This window comes from Moschus berezovskii, chromosome X (genome assembly GCF_049115385.1).
Source record: "Moschus berezovskii isolate FMDL1 chromosome X, NW_MosBer_1.0, whole genome shotgun sequence".
Taxonomy (NCBI): domain Eukaryota; kingdom Metazoa; phylum Chordata; class Mammalia; order Artiodactyla; family Moschidae; genus Moschus; species Moschus berezovskii.
In genome coordinates this window covers 51,659,244-51,678,419 of record NC_142488.1, presented here as the reverse complement: position 1 = coordinate 51,678,419, position 19,176 = coordinate 51,659,244, and the positions used below count along the sequence as shown (strand labels likewise).

The 19,176-nt window shown below is 39.4% G+C and overlaps 1 protein-coding gene and 1 pseudogene across 4 annotated transcripts in view; one reads left to right on the top strand and one right to left on the bottom strand.

The window, feature by feature from the left end:
* Window positions 1-17,029, top strand: part of LOC148773305 (X antigen family member 3-like) — a 56,710-nt gene extending 39,681 nt beyond the window's left edge. Inside the window, exons 1-5 of one of the 4 annotated variants that reach the window (XM_088833825.1) lie at window positions 10,396-11,193; window positions 12,504-12,583; window positions 13,065-13,197; window positions 13,604-13,729; window positions 16,917-17,029. In XM_088833825.1, coding sequence (XP_088689951.1) covers window positions 10,953-11,193; window positions 12,504-12,583; window positions 13,065-13,197; window positions 13,604-13,729; window positions 16,917-16,939 — 603 coding nt within the window. In that variant the 5' untranslated portion in view covers window positions 10,396-10,952 and the 3' untranslated portion in view covers window positions 16,940-17,029. Of the gene's footprint in view, window positions 1-10,395; window positions 11,194-12,503; window positions 12,584-13,058; window positions 13,198-13,603; window positions 13,730-16,916 lie in introns of those variants that run through there. The other 3 variants (XM_088833824.1, XM_088833827.1, XM_088833826.1) reach the window with 3 other exon arrangements.
* LOC148773306 (heat shock transcription factor, Y-linked-like) lies at window positions 119-3,190 on the bottom strand (annotated as a pseudogene).
* Window positions 17,030-19,176: the final 2,147 nt, after the last annotated feature.

The window sequence follows — 19,176 nt, the reverse complement described above, 5'->3', positions numbered from 1 at the left end:
ATCATGTCTTCAAAGAACTTGTTAACCATGCTGAGGTGCTGCAATCACCACAAGGAATTTATTCTGTCTCTGTGGGAACAGATAAACAACATCTAAATATGCATTAGGAAATATAGCGTGGAATCTTGGTGGGAGGAAATAAAGGCATCCCTTAAGGAGAGCAGCGCAAAAATGACCCTATATAATACCACTTGTAAAATACCTGTCTTGTGCTGACCATGGGCCAGTCATTGACTATGTCGTGTTATCTTTGGTATCCCAGTGATGGTATGATGGTGATCATGATTTTGGATATGCTACAACATCTATATTTTCAAGTATGAAATGAATTTCTCTAATGAAGACCATCTGTCTAACTATACAATAACTCTATCCAATAACACATATAATATGATATAACTGAGAATGCTCTAAGGTATGTTCTGTGTATTTGCATTTTTTGATTTTATTTGTATCTCTTCCTCCTCCCATACCATCCTAATTTAGACACCCATTCATTTCAGCGGGGATGATTTCAGCAATCACTTTGACATCCATTACCTCTTTTTCCTTTGTTCTCCCTTTCTTGCTTACAAACAATTGATTAGCTGTCATTTACCTAGGATGCGTAAAGAATGTTTCCTTGAACTAAAGAGTTTGTAAAACAAGGCAGTAAAATAGCCAGACATTGAAATAAGGCCTCATTTTACTCTTATTTCAAAATAGAAAATGAAACTCTGAAGATGAACATGTAACTTTATTGTTCAAATATGAGAATTGTAGGAATTTGTTGACATCTCCCACCATAAATTTTAATCTTCATTATGCTGTATAATCTGACATTTTTTGATAGATCAGTTTTAATTAGGATGGTTTTCATATAATGAAGATTCTTGATAAGTTGACCTTGAAAGAGAGGAGACAGATGTGTAATGGATTCTTGGCACTGGGGACCATGAGTTGCCTCTCTGTTGCAGGTTAGGAAAAGGATTGTCATGGGCTGACATATCGCTGTACCTAACTGGAAATTTAGAAGGCTCCACCATCAGTCCAAAATAACTGCTCTGTAATGGAAATATGATGTAGTTCTGGGAAGTAAAAGTTGTTGCAGTAGCAAAGTTCTCAACGCGGCCATTTGCTTGAGTGTAGCTGCGATGTGACTGCCGATTAAAAATGCTCCACTGATTTAAAACAGCAAGTTGATCTATCACAATCTGTTCTGTTTGTCTAACTGATATTGATGATGGGGAAGGGAAATCACATGGAGATAAGGCACTTGTGTTAGCGACTGTCTGCCTGGTATAAGGCTCTCGTATGAAAGGCACACTTAAACTTGTAGCGGCTGAAAATGCACTCTCCCCACTAGTTTCAGGAAGAAAATTAGAGTTACGATCATCTATGTTGCCCCTTGCTTTAACATGATTCTTCTTGTAATCTCGAACTAATGAAGATATTGGAGAGACCTTTTTACTCCCAACTCTTCTTTTCATTCTTACTATAAGTTGGGGATAGCCTCTTTTGAAATTTGGATTACAATAGATCTGTAACTAAAATCAAAGGAGAAACTATTTAGTTTCTTTATAAACCAAGGTAAAACTGACAAGCAAAACTAAGCTATAAAAATTTATTCTTTTAATGATACCAATTAAATAGCATCAAATAAAACACCTTCATTAGTAGTTTTACACCTTACATGTTAGAAACAATTATGATCCTCAAGTAAAAATATGTTGTAAACATATACAGTAAATACAGTAAATACCAAGTAAAAATATGTTGTAAACATATACAGTAAAATCCCACTTTAATTAGCTTCAGGGCTTGTATCCAGTTTCCAGTTGCTAGGAATGTTTGTTAAATATCAACTACCAAATGTTTGTAAATATTTTAACCTCCAGCTGTTCTCAACTTCAAAAAATAAAACTTTTTCCACAGTTTATCATCTCAATTTTAAATGCAGTTTTAGCTACATATATGAACATGCTTTCTAGGTCACGTGATTTATTCTTACATATTGCCAATAATAAGTGAAAATTTTGGAATACCTTGCTCAAAACAGAGACATTGTTTTCTTCCAGAAAGTCAGCTAATGAAGCAGATCTTTGAAAAGTTTGTTTTCTAAATCCATAAATGTTAAGCTGTCGAACAAAACTTTTCATACTACCAGTTGCAAATATTCTGAAAGGGCCTTTTCTTTCCAAGACTTCTTTCTTGAAGACTTCTTCATTGATCACTATAGAAGTGCCACTCTCATCCCACCAAATAGATTTAAACCGATCACTTTCAACTATCTTCCAAAGTTTTTGAGGAAAATTGCGTAAAAGAAAATCGTCCACTTCATCTGTTTCAGAGACAGAAAATGTGTCCTGTGGCGTTTTAATCACAACTTCCTCAAACAAAGCCTGAAAAGCATCTTCTTCAATCTTCGATCTCAAAACTGAGTCCTCAGTAAGTGTGTAATCACACAAAGGAGATCTAATGGAGGTTTCTGAACCAGTTGATTCATCTTTAGGAGGCACATCTTGAATTTCTGAAGAAATATGTGCCATATCAAAGAAATCTTTCTTCAGATACTTTTCTTATGTGTCTGATTTTATACACTGCAACTTCAAATGCTGCCTGGCTGGCCTACAGAGATAAACTCTCTAGACCATCACAGTGGTTCTCAAAGTCAAAAAGCTGTGACATCACAAAGTCACCGGTCTCCTAGCAATTGAAGGGTAATGTTCAACCAGTGTTTACTTCTGTATCAACTTAAAATTCAGGCCGCTTACATAAATAGTAACCAAAAATATGAAACCTGCAAAATCTCATTCCTAAATAATTTTTACACAGAAAAATGGTTTATCACGCTTCTATACACACATTCTTAATATTCAGTAATGTTACCAAACCAAACTTGGGTCTGCTCGCTTCTGTGCAATAAAGTCAATCAACTGACTGTGGGTTGCAGTGAAAGCAAGTGTAGTGTTTATTGTAGGACCAAGCAAGGTGTCCTAGCAGCTGGTGATTAAAAGACCCACACTCCCCAAATGCTTTCAGGGGAAGGATTTTAACGACAGAGTGAGTGTGGGCCATGGGGTGTGTGATCAGTTTTAGGACATTCTACTAATGGCCTGTTACTGAGGATATTAGGACACAACATCATTGACCTGCTAGTTCCAACTACTCTGTGGTCTGTGTACTTCAATTTCAGCCTAGTTGGGGCTTTAGCATCTCTAAAACTGCTCACAGGATATCGCTCAGAATAGTATCTATGGCCCTTGAGGAGGGACTAAAGATCCTTGACTTTGCTTAATGGCTAAATCATTATTATTTTATATGGGTTGATTATTTTCCTTTGTTTCTGCCTTTTCTAACTTCTCTGATTAAAATTACTCTTGGAACACGAGGAGGTCTACAATCTCCTACCTCTCTCTTGCTTTTTTCATACTTTTCAATCTCAAGAAGAGACTGTTTAGAACAAGAAAGGAAATAAATTGTTGGACTTAGAGGTTGATCATAAATGTGACAGAAAAATCTCAGTTGCAGGTTCGATTTCTGTTTCAGATTCCCCAGCTCTTGGAGTGTTTGAGTCAACAACAACTTTGGCTATTACCTGTTGAAATGGAGCTCAGAGTTGGAAATAATCCTGAGATCTAATATTTTCTGTTATGCAAACAATATATCTGACTATTATTGTCATTAAACCCAGACAAACTTTTGAAAATTGGTAGGTATTTATTAAAAAGAGGGGAGTGATATAAAAGAGTCCTCATATTTTAGATGCATCCAAGAAAATACATTTTGAAGTATTTCCACTTTACATATATTCAATAACCAAGTAGGCTTTTGAACCATTCTACTTTTGGGTTTAATTTTTTTCCATTGCTGTTACACTTAACAGGAATTATAAGCCATTGTACTTTTTAAAAATATTCTCATACACACACACGTATATAAGTATATATGTATATATATATATATATGTCAAAATATAATTTTAACAACTTTATTCAGTTGGCCATACTCTCAGCTCACCACCAAGGTCCTAAATGAACCGTTTGGGAAGCCCAGTATTACTTAATAATTTTCTGGCTGAATAATCCAGATCCTGTTGCTGAAAGGCTCTCCCTAAATCTAGATCATCTTCCACTATTCTTTCTGTAATAAGAGATGGAGTTCATATATATGAGGACACCTTGAGCCCATAAAATCGCAACTCTCAGTTACTTAAAAATATTGTTCTAAGAAAGTTGTTGCTCTCCTCACGTTGGATACAATTTTAAACATTCAAGTCTGCAGTAACATAGAAACATGTCTGAACCACATGCACAATGGTCAGCTAGCTGGACTTGGGATAATGGCTACCCATTTAATGGGTAAAACAGATGCACAGTGCACTGTGCATAGATCATAATCAGGCTCTTTTGGCTAGCTGAACATTAAAAGTATACGATGTGTACATCAAAATCACTTCTCCATAATTCAGTATGTAAAATTTTCTTTCATCACTTTAAACTGCTGGTACCAAATATTTCTATAGAAATCATTGATGATCAAAATTTCTCTCCCTTGATGCCACAGTGGTTCAGCTTCATGCCCCCTCTCCACATCATATCTCTTGGATCTTGTCCTCCTTTGTATTTCCATAGTTGCCACATTAGAGAAAATCTAACTAGATAACATGAACAGGCTCATTATGTTATGTTCATGGGAAAATATTTTATAGGCTGTGTATTTTATCAACATTTTACCCAGTTGTCACAGAAGCATGGCACAAATGTTTCTAACAGGAAACTTAAAAACAGAAGTATTATATATAATGAATAACTATCATCTTAGAATACACTTATAAAATAATTTCTTACCCTAAACACTGAAGGAAAACAAAGTTACAAGAAAGCAATAATTGTCAATGTTGATAGGAAAATATTTGGTAAACAGTACATTTGTATTCTCAATATTACAAAAAGTGAGATCATGGCATCTGGTCCCATCGCTTCATGAAAAATAGAAGGGGAAAAGGCAGAGGCAGCGACAGATTTCCTCTTTTGTGGCTCTAAATTCACTGCAGTTGGTGATGGCAGCTATAAAATTAGAAGACAATTGCTTCCTGGAAGAAAAGCTATCACAAATTTAGAAGCATGTTAAAAAGTGAAGACATGACTTGACCAATGGAGGCCCATCGAGTCACATCTATATTGGTTCCAGTAGACATGTACAGATGTGAGAACAACAAAATGCTCTGCTGGGGATGACTTATGAGTGTCCGTTGGATTGCAAGGACATCAAGCCAGTCACACAAACAGGAAATCAACTCTGAAGATGCATTAGAACCACTGACGCTGAGGCTGAGGCGCCAAAGCATTGACCACCTGAGCAAAGAACTGACTCACTAGAAAAGACCCTGATTCTTAGGAAACATTGAAATCAGGAAGAGAAGTGGGTGAGAGAGGAGGAGAAGGTTCTATAGCTTCACCCATTCAATGGACACGATCTCGGGCAGATTCTGGGAGATGGTGAGGGACAGAGAGGCCTTGTGTGCTGCAGTCCAAGGGCTCACAAAGAGTCAGACATGGCTTTGTAACTGAACAACAACAAGATTTCAGTTAATAAATTGGATCTTCCAAGGTCGTGGTTAGGTCTCAAGAAGTTAGAGGAATAGGAGGCACAGACCACTCTCTCCCACATAAATTCATCTAAGGATCGACTGCATATGGAACACCATCCAGAAACCAACTTGTGAACGATGTTGATGGGCCCTAGAAACCGAGAAAGTCAAACTCGTCTCTTAAAAAGGAGGAAGGATAACAGATATAAAGAGAGTAAAAGTTTTTAGGGATGGAGACCCATCTTGGAGAGAGAGTCATAAAGGAGGAGGAATTTGCACAAAATAGGAAACCCTCTCTTATAGGTGTCAGTGGGGGAAGAAACAGAACTGGAGGGAAAAGAACAAAAACACAGATTATGCCAGTAACTGCAATTACCAACCGAGAAGTGGCTCAGATGCTCCTGTCCACCATCATACAGTGGGGCCTGGGAGGAAGGCCTGGGCTGTATCAAACACACTATGGTTAGAACCGGGCTTTAGTGCCCTGGGGTCAATCTGATGCAGCTAAGGTGACATAGAAACCTAAACCATGGGAACTCTAGAGACAAACATTTTAAAAAGGACCTTTCCTGAGAGAAGGCTCTAAGACCACATAGTGAACCATGGCACACTCACAGAACAGAAGACTGTGCACGTGAAAATATCAAAGGAGACCAAGCCAGCGTACATTTAACACCTTTTCCACCACGAAGGGAGAGAGGAATGTGTACGGCTGCCAGAGGTAAAAGGAAATAGGCTACTGGTATCTTTGCCAAAGAATGCTCAAACTACCACACAATCGCACTCATCTCGCACGCTAGTAAAGTCATGCTCAAAATTCTCCAAGCCAGGCTTCAGCAATACGTGAACCGTGAGCTTCCAGATGTTCATGCTGGTTTTAGAAAAGGCAGAGGAACCAGAGATCAAATTGCCAACATCCGCTGGATCATGGAAAAAGCAAGAGAGTTCCAGAAATCATCCATTTCTGCTTTATTGACTATGCCAAAGCTTTTGACTGTGTGGATCACCAGAAACTGTGGAAAATTCTGAAAGAGATGGGAATACCAGACCACCTGACCTGCTTCTTGAGAAGCCTATATGCAGGTCAGGAAGCAACAGTTAGAACTGGACATGGAAAAACACACTGGTTTCAAATAGGAAAAAGAGTATGTCAAGGTTGTATATTGTCACCCTGCTTATTTAACTTATAAGCAGAATACGTCCGGAGAAGGCAATGGCAAGCCACTCCAGTACTCTTCCTAGAAAATCCCATGGATGGAGCAGCCTGGTAGGCTGCAGTCCGTGGGGTCACTAAGGGTCGGACACGACTGAGCGACTTGACTTTCACTTTCACACATTGGAGAAGGAAATGGCAACCCACTCCAGTGTTCTTGCCTGGAGAATCCCAGGGACGGGGGAGCCTGGTGGGCTTCCATCTATGGGGTCACACAGAGTCGGACACGACTAAAGTGACTTAGCAGCAGCAGCAGCAGCAGAAGAGTACGTCATGAGGAACGCTGGGCTGGAAGAAGCACAAGCTGGAATCAAGATTGCCGGGAGAAATATCAATAACCTCAGATATGCAGATGACACCACCCTTATGGCAGAAAGTGAAGAGGAACTCAAAAGCCTCTTGATGAAAGTGAAAGAGGAGAGTGAAAAGGTTGGCTTGAAGCTCAACATTCAGAAAACTAAGATCATGGCATCTGGTCCCATCACTTCATGGCAAATAGATGGGGAAACAGTGGAAACAGTGAGAGACTTTATTTTGGGGGGCTCCAAATCGCTGCAGATGCTGATTGCAGCCATGAAATTAAAAGACGTTTACTCCTTGGAAGTAAAGTTATGACCAACCTCGACAGCATATTAAAAAGCAGAGACATTACTTTGCCAACCAAGGTCCATCTGGTCAAGGCTATGGTTTTTCCAGTGGTCATGTATGGATGTGAGAGTTGGACTGTGAAGAAAGCTGAGCACCGAAGAATTGATGCTTTTGAACTGTGGTGTTGGAGAAGACTCTTGAGAGTCCCTAGGACTGAAAGGAGATCCAATCAGGTATTTCTAAAAGAGGTCAGTCCTGGGTGTTCATTGGAAGGACTGATGTTAAGGCTGAAACTCCAATACTTTAGCCACCTCATGCAAAGAGTTGACTCATGGGATGGGGAGGGAGTTGGGAGGGGGGTAAAAGATGGGGAACATATGTGCACCTGAGGCAGACTCATGTCAATGTATAGCAAAGCCAATACAATAATGTAAAGTAGTTAGCCTCCCATTAAGAAAAAAAGAAGACTCTGATGCTGGGAGGGATTGGGGGCAGGAGGAGAAGGGGACGACAGAGGATGAGATGGCTGGATGGCATCACCGACTCAATGGACATGAGTTTGGGTGAACTCCGGGAGTTCAAGGTGGACAGGGAGGCCTGGCGTGCTGCGATTCATGGGGTCGCAAAGGGTCGGACATGACTGAGCGACTGAACTGACTGACTAACTGATAGCAGTTAAAAGTCTCTCTATCTCTCTGAAATGCTTAATAGGTTCTCCTGTTGCCCTTTTAAACTGTCTTTCTTCCCATATTGCAGCATGAGCGTATAAAGTCAAATAAGCATACTTAGAATCAGTGTAGATATTTGCTTGCTGCCCTTCGTTTAACTCTAGCACTCAGGTCAGAGCCACAAGTTCTGCTAACTGAGCACTGGTTCCCTGGGGGAGAGATTTTACTTCTAAAACCTGTTCAGCAGACACTATGGCATAACCTGCTTTACGACCAGCATCAGGGTCTTTTCCTGTGAATCGGCTCTTCCCATCAGGTGGCCAACGTATTGGAGCTTGGGCTTCAGCATCGGTCCTCCCAGTGAATATTCACAGTTGGTTTCCTTTAGGATTGGCTGTTTTGATATCCTTGCTGTCCGAGGGATTCTCAAGTGTCTCCTCCAGTACCACAAACCAAAAGCATCAATTCGTTCTCACTCAGCCTTCTTAATGATTGAACTCACACATCTGCACATGACTACTGAAAAAGCCATAGTCGGCAAAGTGATGTCTCTGCTTTATACTATGCTGTCTAGGTTTGACAGAGGCTTCCCTCGTGGCTCAGCAGTAAAGAATTCTGCATGTGTGTACCTACGACTGATTCTTGTTGACTTTTGAGAGAAAACAACAAAATTCTGTAAATCAATTATCCTTCAGTTAAAAATTAAATAAAGTGGCAAAAGAAAGAGAATCACCCTGCAATGCATGGGATGCAGGAGACATGGGTTTCACCCCTGGGTTGGGAAGATGCACTGCCATGCCCCATGGGCAGAGGCCACGGCAACCCACTAAAGTATTCTTGCCTGGAGAATCCCCTGGACAGAGGCAGGCTCCAGTCCATGGGGCCATAGTCAGACCCAACCGAAGCAATGAGCATGCATGCATACTAGCTTTGTCATAGCTGTTCTTCCAAGGATCAAGTGTCTTAATTTCATGGCAGCAATCACCATCCACAGTGATTGTGGAGCCGCCAAAATTAAATCTGTCACTGCATCCACCTCCCCTCTTCTGTTTTCCGTGAAATGATAGGATTGGATGCAATAATCTTATATTTTTGAATGTTGAGTTTTAAGTCAGCCTTTTCTCTCTCCGCTTTCACCCGCATCAAGAGGTTCTTTAGTTCCTCTTCAGTTTCTGCTGTTAGAGTGGTATGATCTGCACATCTGACCTTGTTGATATTTCTGTCAGCAATCTTAATTCCAGCTTGTGAGACATCCACCCCAGCATTTCCCATGATGTGCTCTGCATGTAAGTTGAATAAGCAGAGTGACAATATACAACCTTGTCTTGCTCCTTTCCCAATTTTGAGCCAGTCCATTGTTCCATGTCTTATTCTAACTGTAGCTTCTTAGCCCTCATACTGGTTTCTCAGGAGACGGGTCAGCTAGTCTGGTACTCCCATCTCTAAGAATTTTCCAGTTTGTTGTGATCCACGAAGTCAGAGGCCTTGAGGTAGTCTAGTCAACGAAGCAGAAGTAGATGTGTTTCTGGAATTCCCTTGCTTTCTCCATGATCTCAGGAATGTTGCAATTTGAGCTCTTGTTTCTCTGCCTCTTCAAACCCAACTTGTATATCTGGAAGTTCTCGTTCCATATACTGTTGAAGCCTAGATTGAAAGAGTTTACTAACCGGGAGGCTTCAGAAATATGGGACAATCTAAACTTAAGAAATTGGAGGGTGTGAATGAAGCTCGATAAGGGAGAAAAGAAGAGGATTCTCTGCTTCCCATGTTGTTAGCAAGCTGGGCAAGGGCTAGACCATAGCTTCAAGTTCTTGTGTAGGACAGTAGCCTTTATCTAGAAAGACATAAACAGTTTTGCAACTGGAATAGAGGGAGGGAGAGGGCGGGGAGTGGGAGAGAGACACCCTGAGTGGATGTGAGAGACCATTAGAAGGGGGTTGATGGACGGAGGGAGGCTTCGGACTACAGCAGATGTGGTGGACTTGGGAAAAAGTAGACACATTAGACATTGTCCAGTAAAATGGACAGAACTCAGCAAGAATATGGACTTGGGCTGAAGGAGAGGGAATTGTAAACATGGTTAAGACCAAGTTTCTGTGTCCTGTCATAAGAGTACAAAGGTGGCATGTGGAATCCTGGAAGTTGACCAGGTCTGGAAAGAATTCCAAGTAAGATTTTTATGTTTATGAGCTCGTGATCTAGATGGATATGATAACCAATATTTAGATATGTAAAAGTTCCTTTTCCTTTAAAAAAAGTGAGAAGTATTGAGCTATCATTTATATACGATAGAAGTCAATGATTTAAAGCATTATAGTTTGTCGAGTTTCGACATACGCATACCATTGTGTAAATGCTACCACAGTAAAAATGTAGAAAATGTCCCATTGGTTCGAAAATGCTCCCTTGGGCTATTTGCCAACAGACTGCTTCCTCCACTCCTATACACTGGCAACCACAGATATATTTCTGTGCCTATAGTTGTGCCTTTTCCAGGAATCCATTGACATGAAATCATATAGTACATAGCTTTCTGTGTCTGACATCTCTCATTGGCACAGCTGAGATGCATCCTTGCTGTTACATGCATTAGCAGTTCCTTTTTAAGTGACTGTATAGTATTCTTTTGTATGAGTATACTCTTTTGTCTTTCTTCCATCTGTATACCAGTTGTTGAATAGTTAGGCTGTTCCTAGGTTTGGCTATTAGGAGTACATGAGTAGAATATTTGAGTAAAGATCTTTGTGTGAGCATGTTTTCCTTTCTCTGGGTAAAATTAAAACTCCTAGTAAGTACGAAAATTCCCACTATAATAGAATAATAAGATGAATGTGCTACTGGAGAAGAGTGAAGAAATAGCTACAGAAGGAAGAAAAGGCTAAGCCAAAGTGGAAACAACTCCCATTTGTGGATGTGTCTGGTCGTGAAAGTCAAGTCTGCTTCTAAAAGAACAATACTGTATAGGAACCAGAGAAGTATTCAGAGAAATCAGTTACCAGTTCAGAGATTTAAATGTGCAGTGCTCCAAGCAAAAAATGGAAACAGAGATATGTATTTATGTATTTATTCCATGGAACTGAGTAAAGCCATTGCAAGCATGATGGAAAATCCAGAAGCAGAGAAGGAAATGGTTCATCAGAGCATGTATAAAAGTAGGTATTAAAAAGCCCTAATATCTATTTCTGTCATGAGTGTCTTCCCAAGACACATTCTCCACTAAGGGAAACCTGGGACTACCTATCAGCACAGTTTGTGGATGCAGAAGAAAGACTGCCCTGGAAGGAAAAAAATATAGTCTTCAAGCCTTTTCTCATCCTCCAGAGACCCTGCGGTTCCAGGACTCTACCTCAGTAGTGGGAATAGCTCAACATGCACTGCACATGCCCAACTCAAGGAGCATGTGCAGTGTGTGTGCACGCGCGCGCGGGCACCCGTTGCTGCGCATGCGCCTTGGTGCGCATAGACCTTCCTGAGCCCGTTCTGTGAGGAGCGTTGGGCCTGAGACAGGTGTGTTTGTTCAGTCCCGGTTCTTTCTCATTACTTGAGACTCACCAGGTAGGTTCACAGATCTGTCCTGTCTGGAGTTTAAGTGTGCGTGCGTATGAGGGGGAGGCAGCAAGTTTCAGGCGGGTCGGGTAGTGCCATCTGGGGCCTTTGAGGAGGAAGGCGCTCGAGGTCGTCATCTTTCTCCTCACAGGTGTCGGGATGCCATATTTCTTGTCCCAGTGGCGGGAGAGGAAGGGCGGTGGGCAGAGGAGGGCAGGGGGTCAGATGACGGTTGGGGGGAGACTTGCGGATGCTATTTGAGATATCTGGCTCATTGGGGCCCTGGAACTGATGACAGAGCACAGAATCTGGGGCCGGCAGTGGGACCTGGGCAGGGGGCGGGGTGGACGATTAAGGAAAGGCCTAGAAACCGGACCGCGGAGGGTTTGTGACCGTATCACGAGTTTTGTGGTAAGGTGCCAAGAGAGAGGGGGACCGGTTGCTCTGTATGCAGACTCAGCTCAGCCACAGACGCTGAGAAAATCGCCATAGTCAGGCTGTAAAGACTGAGCCTTTCTTCCTGTTCCAACTGAATTCCAAGGGAATTGGGGAAAATAGGTCTGGTGAATAGGAGTGTGACAAGAGCAATAGTCCTGAATTTTTTAATTCCTACCAGTATTTCAATAAATATCTTCGGGATGTAGAATTCTGTTGTGAAATCAAGCTTCCTCACAAAAATTCTCTGTCTGCCTGTGTACCTTAAGGTGATTTCTCTGCCAGCTTATTGAAGACACAAATGGCTTTGCAAGCAACTGTATTTGGTGTAATTGGAATGCATGTAGACTCATACTTAACCAGAGTTTTGTTTGAAATTATTTTCACATATGAAAAAAATAGTCAACATATGGTCATAAAAGTGATCAAATATAGCAGTACTCTTAAATACATTTTCTAAATCACAATATTCCACTTTCAGGGAGAAATATGAGTGGGCAAGTGGCATCAACATTGGGACCTATAGAGCAAGAGTCCTCTGAGCTGGATGAACCTGTGGTTGTGAGTAACGTTCCATTTGATGTTTTCTATTAGCACAAATTTACTTTCGAGAAAATGATGTTAAGTAATACAGATGCAGTGGTCAAGGTCTTCCATGCTGATAAAGGGTGACAGTTTGTCTTAGGAAGGAACATTGATCCAAATGTATTACAGTCTGGCGTTGCCTGGATGAGTATACTGTTAAATTCCCTGGAAATGTGCCCAGTGACTCCCTCCTTCTGCTTATTAACAACAGATTGCATACTTCCATCCAACATAGATTTAAATAACTTCCAAAGTCTTTCTGGGTAACTCTTATGGGAGCTAACTCTTCCCTGTGGGAAGAGTAACTTTATTAAAAATTAGTACATAGAATTGTGTTGGGAAAATGTTGTTAGGTTTACTTATGATCAGATTATATCTATGTATTATGTATGTTTATGCTATTAGATGTATTAACAACAAAAATTTTTTATTTGCATGCACACTCTACTAGGACCAGCACTCCAGTGTTGAGCAACCTCAACAAGAGGAACCACCACCTAGGATTCAGGATATCACACCGGGAGAGGAGGAAGTAAATGGAGAGGATCCAGTGAATCGTGATGAAGAGAAGGAGAAGGGTGCCTCTGAAGGTAAAGTGTATCCGTGCATCATGCCTTAAGACATAACCAGTAAGAGGAGGAAAGGAAACATTAGAAAAGGACTTCAGACAGTTCCTGAAAAACTGAGGAGAGTATAGTTTGCAGGTTAGTGTGGTTGGTCAAATTTTCCCTTGTTTTCAAGACAAAGAGAGGGGGGCAACTAAGTTGTCTGAGGACAATCCTGGAAAAGGAAAATGGCAATAACATTCAGAAAATTCTGCTTTAATTTTTCTCCAGCAAAACATTCCCAGAATAATGCTCCTGAGGTTCTTATTCATCTCATTTTTAGCATACTAACCTAAGGCTTTTAATTCATAACACCGAGGGAATGAATATCATCATTCCCTTGTTTATACTGTATGTTTAGCAGCTGAATTGATGCATTTTTTTTTTAAAGATTCTGACCTGGAAACTGATCTCCAGGAATTGGCTGTGGCAAAGACTGGGGGTGAAGGTGGAGATGGTCCTGATGTCAGGGAGGAGTTTGCATCAATTATAGAGCCAGTTGAAGTGCCAGAAGCAGGTATGTCATCCATTCAGAAAGTAATTTATGTGGTTTCTGTTTTTCAGAATATTATATCTTTGCTAATATAGAGGGAACATTACTATTATTTTAATAATAGAGTTCACATATTCTCTGAAAGATAGTTCAGACCCCAGATGCCTGAGTGCCTAACTTACAGACTTTCAAATAAAGAAACAGACAGGATCAAAGCCATATCAAATTGGAAATAGGAAACCGTTTTCTTCTCCTGAGTATAAGTACTTTAAGCAATAGCTAATTATTTTCAGGTTCTTTTATAATTTCTGCTTGTAACAAATATGGAAAGCATTTGTAATAAGTATCAGTTTATATGAAATATGCTCAGGCGTTCATATAGGTTCTAGTATCAGCTTTAACATAACGTGTGTGATTCTGTGAAATCCCTTAACTTCTAAACTCAACTTTACTCATATAAGTTGTGAATTCAGAACAGATACACTAAAATGCTAATTTTTCAATGCTAATTTTTGCATTCTCTGATTCTCTTTGATGGAATGCATACAAGAATACTCTGTTTTTCATGATATATTTATCATAAAATATCATCTTGAGTCAAATTATAACAGGGGAATTGAGATTTCATTTTCTGATGGGGGACACATGTACACCTGTGGCTGATTCATGTCAATGTATGGCAAAAACCACCACTATATTTTAATTAGCCTCCAATTAAATTAAATAAATAAAGTTTTTTTAAAGGAGAAAATGAGCCAACATTCTGCTTGATGTTTGTTAAATTCTCTCAAATTCTGAATTCTCTAGCTCTTAAAAAGTAGTAGCATTTTAAATCTTTTCCCCAATAAGTATGAAATGACTGAACAATGAAATGGCAAAAGATAGTCTAGTTTCCTGTGTCTGTGGCTGATCAAGTTGAGAGAGTGCATGTAGTCAGTGATATTCAAGGCAGGTGTGAGTAAGATACACATGCCAAGCACACTACCTGCCCCCACGTTAGGGCTGTTTTTTCGGGGGGGGGTTGCTTATTTTAATTGGAGGATAATTACTTTGCAATACTATGATGGTTTTTGATGATGGCTTTTGCGATACATCCCACTCTTAAAGGACTAATAAAAATCTGAGCCTCATGATATAATCGTCTCTAACCATATCAAATATGTTATTTTTCCTCTTTGATACATCAGTTTAAAAAGTTTTGAAAGTCAAAGTCTGTAACTCTATTTCTTCCCGCGTAATCAACTTAGTATCTTTCACATACGTGTTTTCCAAATTGCTGACAATTAATTGCCTGCTTCTGATTTTAAAGGAGGGAATTCATGGTTAGGGAAGAATTTACTGTGTATTCCGTTCCGTTCCGTCGCTCAGTCGTGTCCGACTCTATGTGACCCCGTGGACTGTAGCCTACCAGGCTTCTCCGTCCACGGGATTCTCCAGGCAAGAATACTGGAGTGGGTTACCGTTTCCTTCACCAGGGGATCTTCCCGACCCAGGGATCGAACCCGGGTCTCCCGCATTGGAGGCAAACGCTTTAACCTCTGAGCCACCAGGGAAGCAGCCTTCTAGATATTTTCACTTTACATTTTTGTTCCATTCCATTAGAACATTTAGACGAAAATACCACTTCCAGACTACTTTCAAGTAACTATAGAACATGATTTAATTGTCCTCATAGAAAAATCTTAGCCCTAAATATGTGTGGTACTTAAAAAGAACAATACATAAATTACAAATTACATAAATATAAAACCCTGCATACAACATAAAAGGTAAGAGAAAGAGCAACAGAATAAACCTAAGGGAAAAAGAAAAAGATACTTAATAAAAGACAGGTATGAATTTTAGGAAGAGGAAAATAAATTCAACTAATAAAGACAATGTGCTAGTTTACATAATTTTTAACACATATATATACATTTTTAAAATATTCTTTTCCGTTGTGATTTATCACAGGAGATTGGACATAGTTCCCTGTGCGGTATAGTAGGACCTTGTTGTTTATCCATTCTGAGGGTAATAGTTTGTATCTGCCAACCCCAAATTCCCAGTCCATTCCTCTCAGTTTACATAATTGTGAAGAAAATGGACAAAGCCCAAGTACACATAATAAGAAATATGAATAAGACACTAACGGTATATTACAGAATTAAAACAGTATAATCTGGAACTCAGATATTTTCAGAATATTGATGAAATGGCTAGTAGGGTAGAAAAACAAATATTATTTAACATACCCCACAGTAACTAAATAACTCAACATCACAGATACCGTGGATGAACTTTTGAAACTGGTCAGAGTTGTCTCTCAAAAGCCATTATCATTTAGAAGCAAAGAAAAATATCTGCTTTTTCAGACTTTCTTTCTGTCTTCCTACTTGCTTTTCTGTCTCACTCATACTCCATCTTGCTCTCCCTTTTCTTCTCTTCTCTCCTTTTTTCTTTTTTTGGTGTGGCTGTGAGAAACAGTCCTATTTCTGCTTCACATTTTGATGTCACCATGTCGCCAGTTATAGTAATGACTTAAAATTAGTGTCACTATATAATTTATTATACCAACTGGAATGCTTTCCAGGGTGAAAAGAAACATTTAGAATTGCATGAGGGCCACAAGTAAAAAGGGGGACAAATGTTGAACCAACTTAAAACAACCGTGTCAGGGATAAATTAGAACAAATGAAAATTTCTATTCTTTTCCACAGTAGCGAAGAATCAAATGTAATACTGGCCTTTTTATTTACTTCACTTAAGCAGTAACAGAGATAACAAATGTTTAGCTAGCCTATATTCAGAATATTATTTGAAATCAATACATTTAAATGACACTTTTTTGGGATTTTTTGTTTCATTTTTTGTGTATTTTGTTTTTCTTAGGGTGATTTGTTGTTAGATATTTTACTGAATGTGTACATGACTTCCACTGAAAACTACCTTCTGATAGGTTCCACTGATTTAATTTGTTCTGAACTCAGTGTCATTGTTTTCCTGTATAACTAGGAAGACTAGTGTGTTTTTAAAAATACTGGTAATGTGCCTGAAAAGTCTATAAAATCTCTAGAGAAGATTAACTGAAGGTAAGCCAAAGGGTCGCCCTTAATGTTCTTGTATTAGTCCATTTTATAAAACTACCACTGCAGGGAACTTTGTATACCTCTCCTATCATCGAAATAAAATTCTGTTAAGTAACTTTAATGTTTTAATGTTTATATTATAGGTGAAGGGCAACCGTTTGCATGAAAGAAGATAAACTTGAACCATCTATGCTGTTCTTATGCTATATATTTGACTGTTAAAGTTCTGTCAATAAAGTTTCATTTTCTACTTGCACATTCTTTGTGAAATTTATCCCTGGGTATTTAATGTTATTGAAAATTCATGGTTTGCGATTTTTATTGTCTAGTTGAGGATGTATGTGGAGATAGAATATTTGTATATAGACTTTCTGTCCAACAATTCCTCTAAATATGCACGTTAATTCCAAAAATTTAGATCTAGATTGTTTTTCCTTTCAAAATATACTATTCTATTTGAATATCAACAGTTTCTGCTGGCTTAAACCTTAAACCTTTCCTCATTTTGAACCATTGAACAAAACTAGCCAGAATAATCTTGACTAAAACAGGTGATAATTGGCATTTTTCCTGATAGGAAATGAAAAATCTCCATTTCAACCTGTTTAAGTTGCTTTTTAATAGATATACTTTATCAGAGTAAGTTCCATTCTATTCCTAGTTTACTGTCTTAAATATAGGTTAATTTTCATCAAACACAATGCATCAATTGTGATGATCATAGAATTGTTTTCCCTCCATTTTTCTATTAATGTGAAAATTAATAGAAAATTTTTCTATTAATGTGAATTGCATTGGTAACCTTATACATGTAAACCACCCTTGCGCTTCTTGGGTTAAAAAAAAATTGGTCATAACATATTCTTTAGGCGTAATCTACATGTTAATACATATACATACATATATATACCCACACATAAAAAATTCATAAAAGCTTTTGGTCTTCTCTTGAATATCTGGGCTTAGAAAATGTGCCACCCAAATCTCATATGGCCCCTGATGAAATCATTGACAGAGAAACATTTTTTAAAACTTAATATACTTGTATTGTCCTATAGAGAAATGAAATGCCAAAGCCATTGTTAAAGGTTCTAGGGAGACAGAGAAAAAAAAACTACTGTCCAGTTTCATGACAAATGCCACAGCGTATCTTTCACAAACTTCTGACTTGCCTTCCAAGATTTTTTGGGTACAGGGAGAGACCAGCCACAAATGTCTTTTCTTCTCCATGACATCCTCCATTGGCTTGATAGTCAGCAGATCTCAGAAGGTCTCCAGCTGTGCATGTGTGTGTGAGTCACGCGGTCATGTCCGACTCTTTGCGACCCCACAAACTGTAACCCGCCAGGCTTCTCTGTCCATGGAATTCTCCAGGCAAGAATACTGGAGTGGATTGTCATTCCCTTCTCTAGAGGATCTTCCCAACTCAGGGATCGAACCCTGGTCTCCTGCATCGCAGGCAGATTCTTTACCGTTCGAGTTACAGTTCGCCAGCTGTCTGATTCCTCCCTCATATCCTTATTATTACATAACAACCAAACGCTTACATCTCTGAGCCTCCATCTGCATCCTCACCAAAAAATATATTTCTGCAACAAAGGACCTCTTCAGAATGCACTCTGCTTAGGGAATAACAGGGGATTATAAACAGCAGCTGTTGTGCCCTTACAGAGGTGTAAAAACCCAGGTCCAAAAGGACTGAAAATGGGAGGTTCAAATCTACCACGAGACTTAAGTTAGAGTGTCCCATTTTACCAAAAAGTATGTGACAAAGCCCCTCGGTCATGGAGCTGCCTGACAAGATTAGATCCTAGCTAGAAGAAAAGAGAAAGGAATGAGGGGAACTTCGTGAGACAAAATTACTTGAGTCTTATCTGCTCTGTCTCCTTATTGGCTATGACATGACATAACTGGGCTTCCCTGGTGGCTCAGATGGTAAAGAATCCACCTGCAATGTGGGAGAGCTGGGTTCGATCCCTGGGTTGGGAAGATCCCCTGGAGGAGGGCATAGCAACCCACTCCAGTATTCTTGCCTGAAGAATCCCCATGGATAGAGGTGCCTGACGGGCTACAGTCCATGGGGTCGCAAAGAGTCGGACATGACTGAGAGACTAAGCACAGCACGTGACATAACTAAGAGTATCAATACTGGCTCTGACTCATAATGTGTGAAGGTGAGAAAGGTATTTACATCCTATGGATCTGTATCCCCATTTCTAAAATGGAAATTACAATTTTACACTAAATACTTGTTATGAAGAATAAACAAGATAACATGTGAAGTAGGCATTACATTGCAAATGGATTTGGCTTATTCTACTCCAATTTTTCATTTACACTTTCAAAATTTTTAATTTCATTTACCTTTACAATTACAATTCTCTCAAGTGATACAGATTTTGA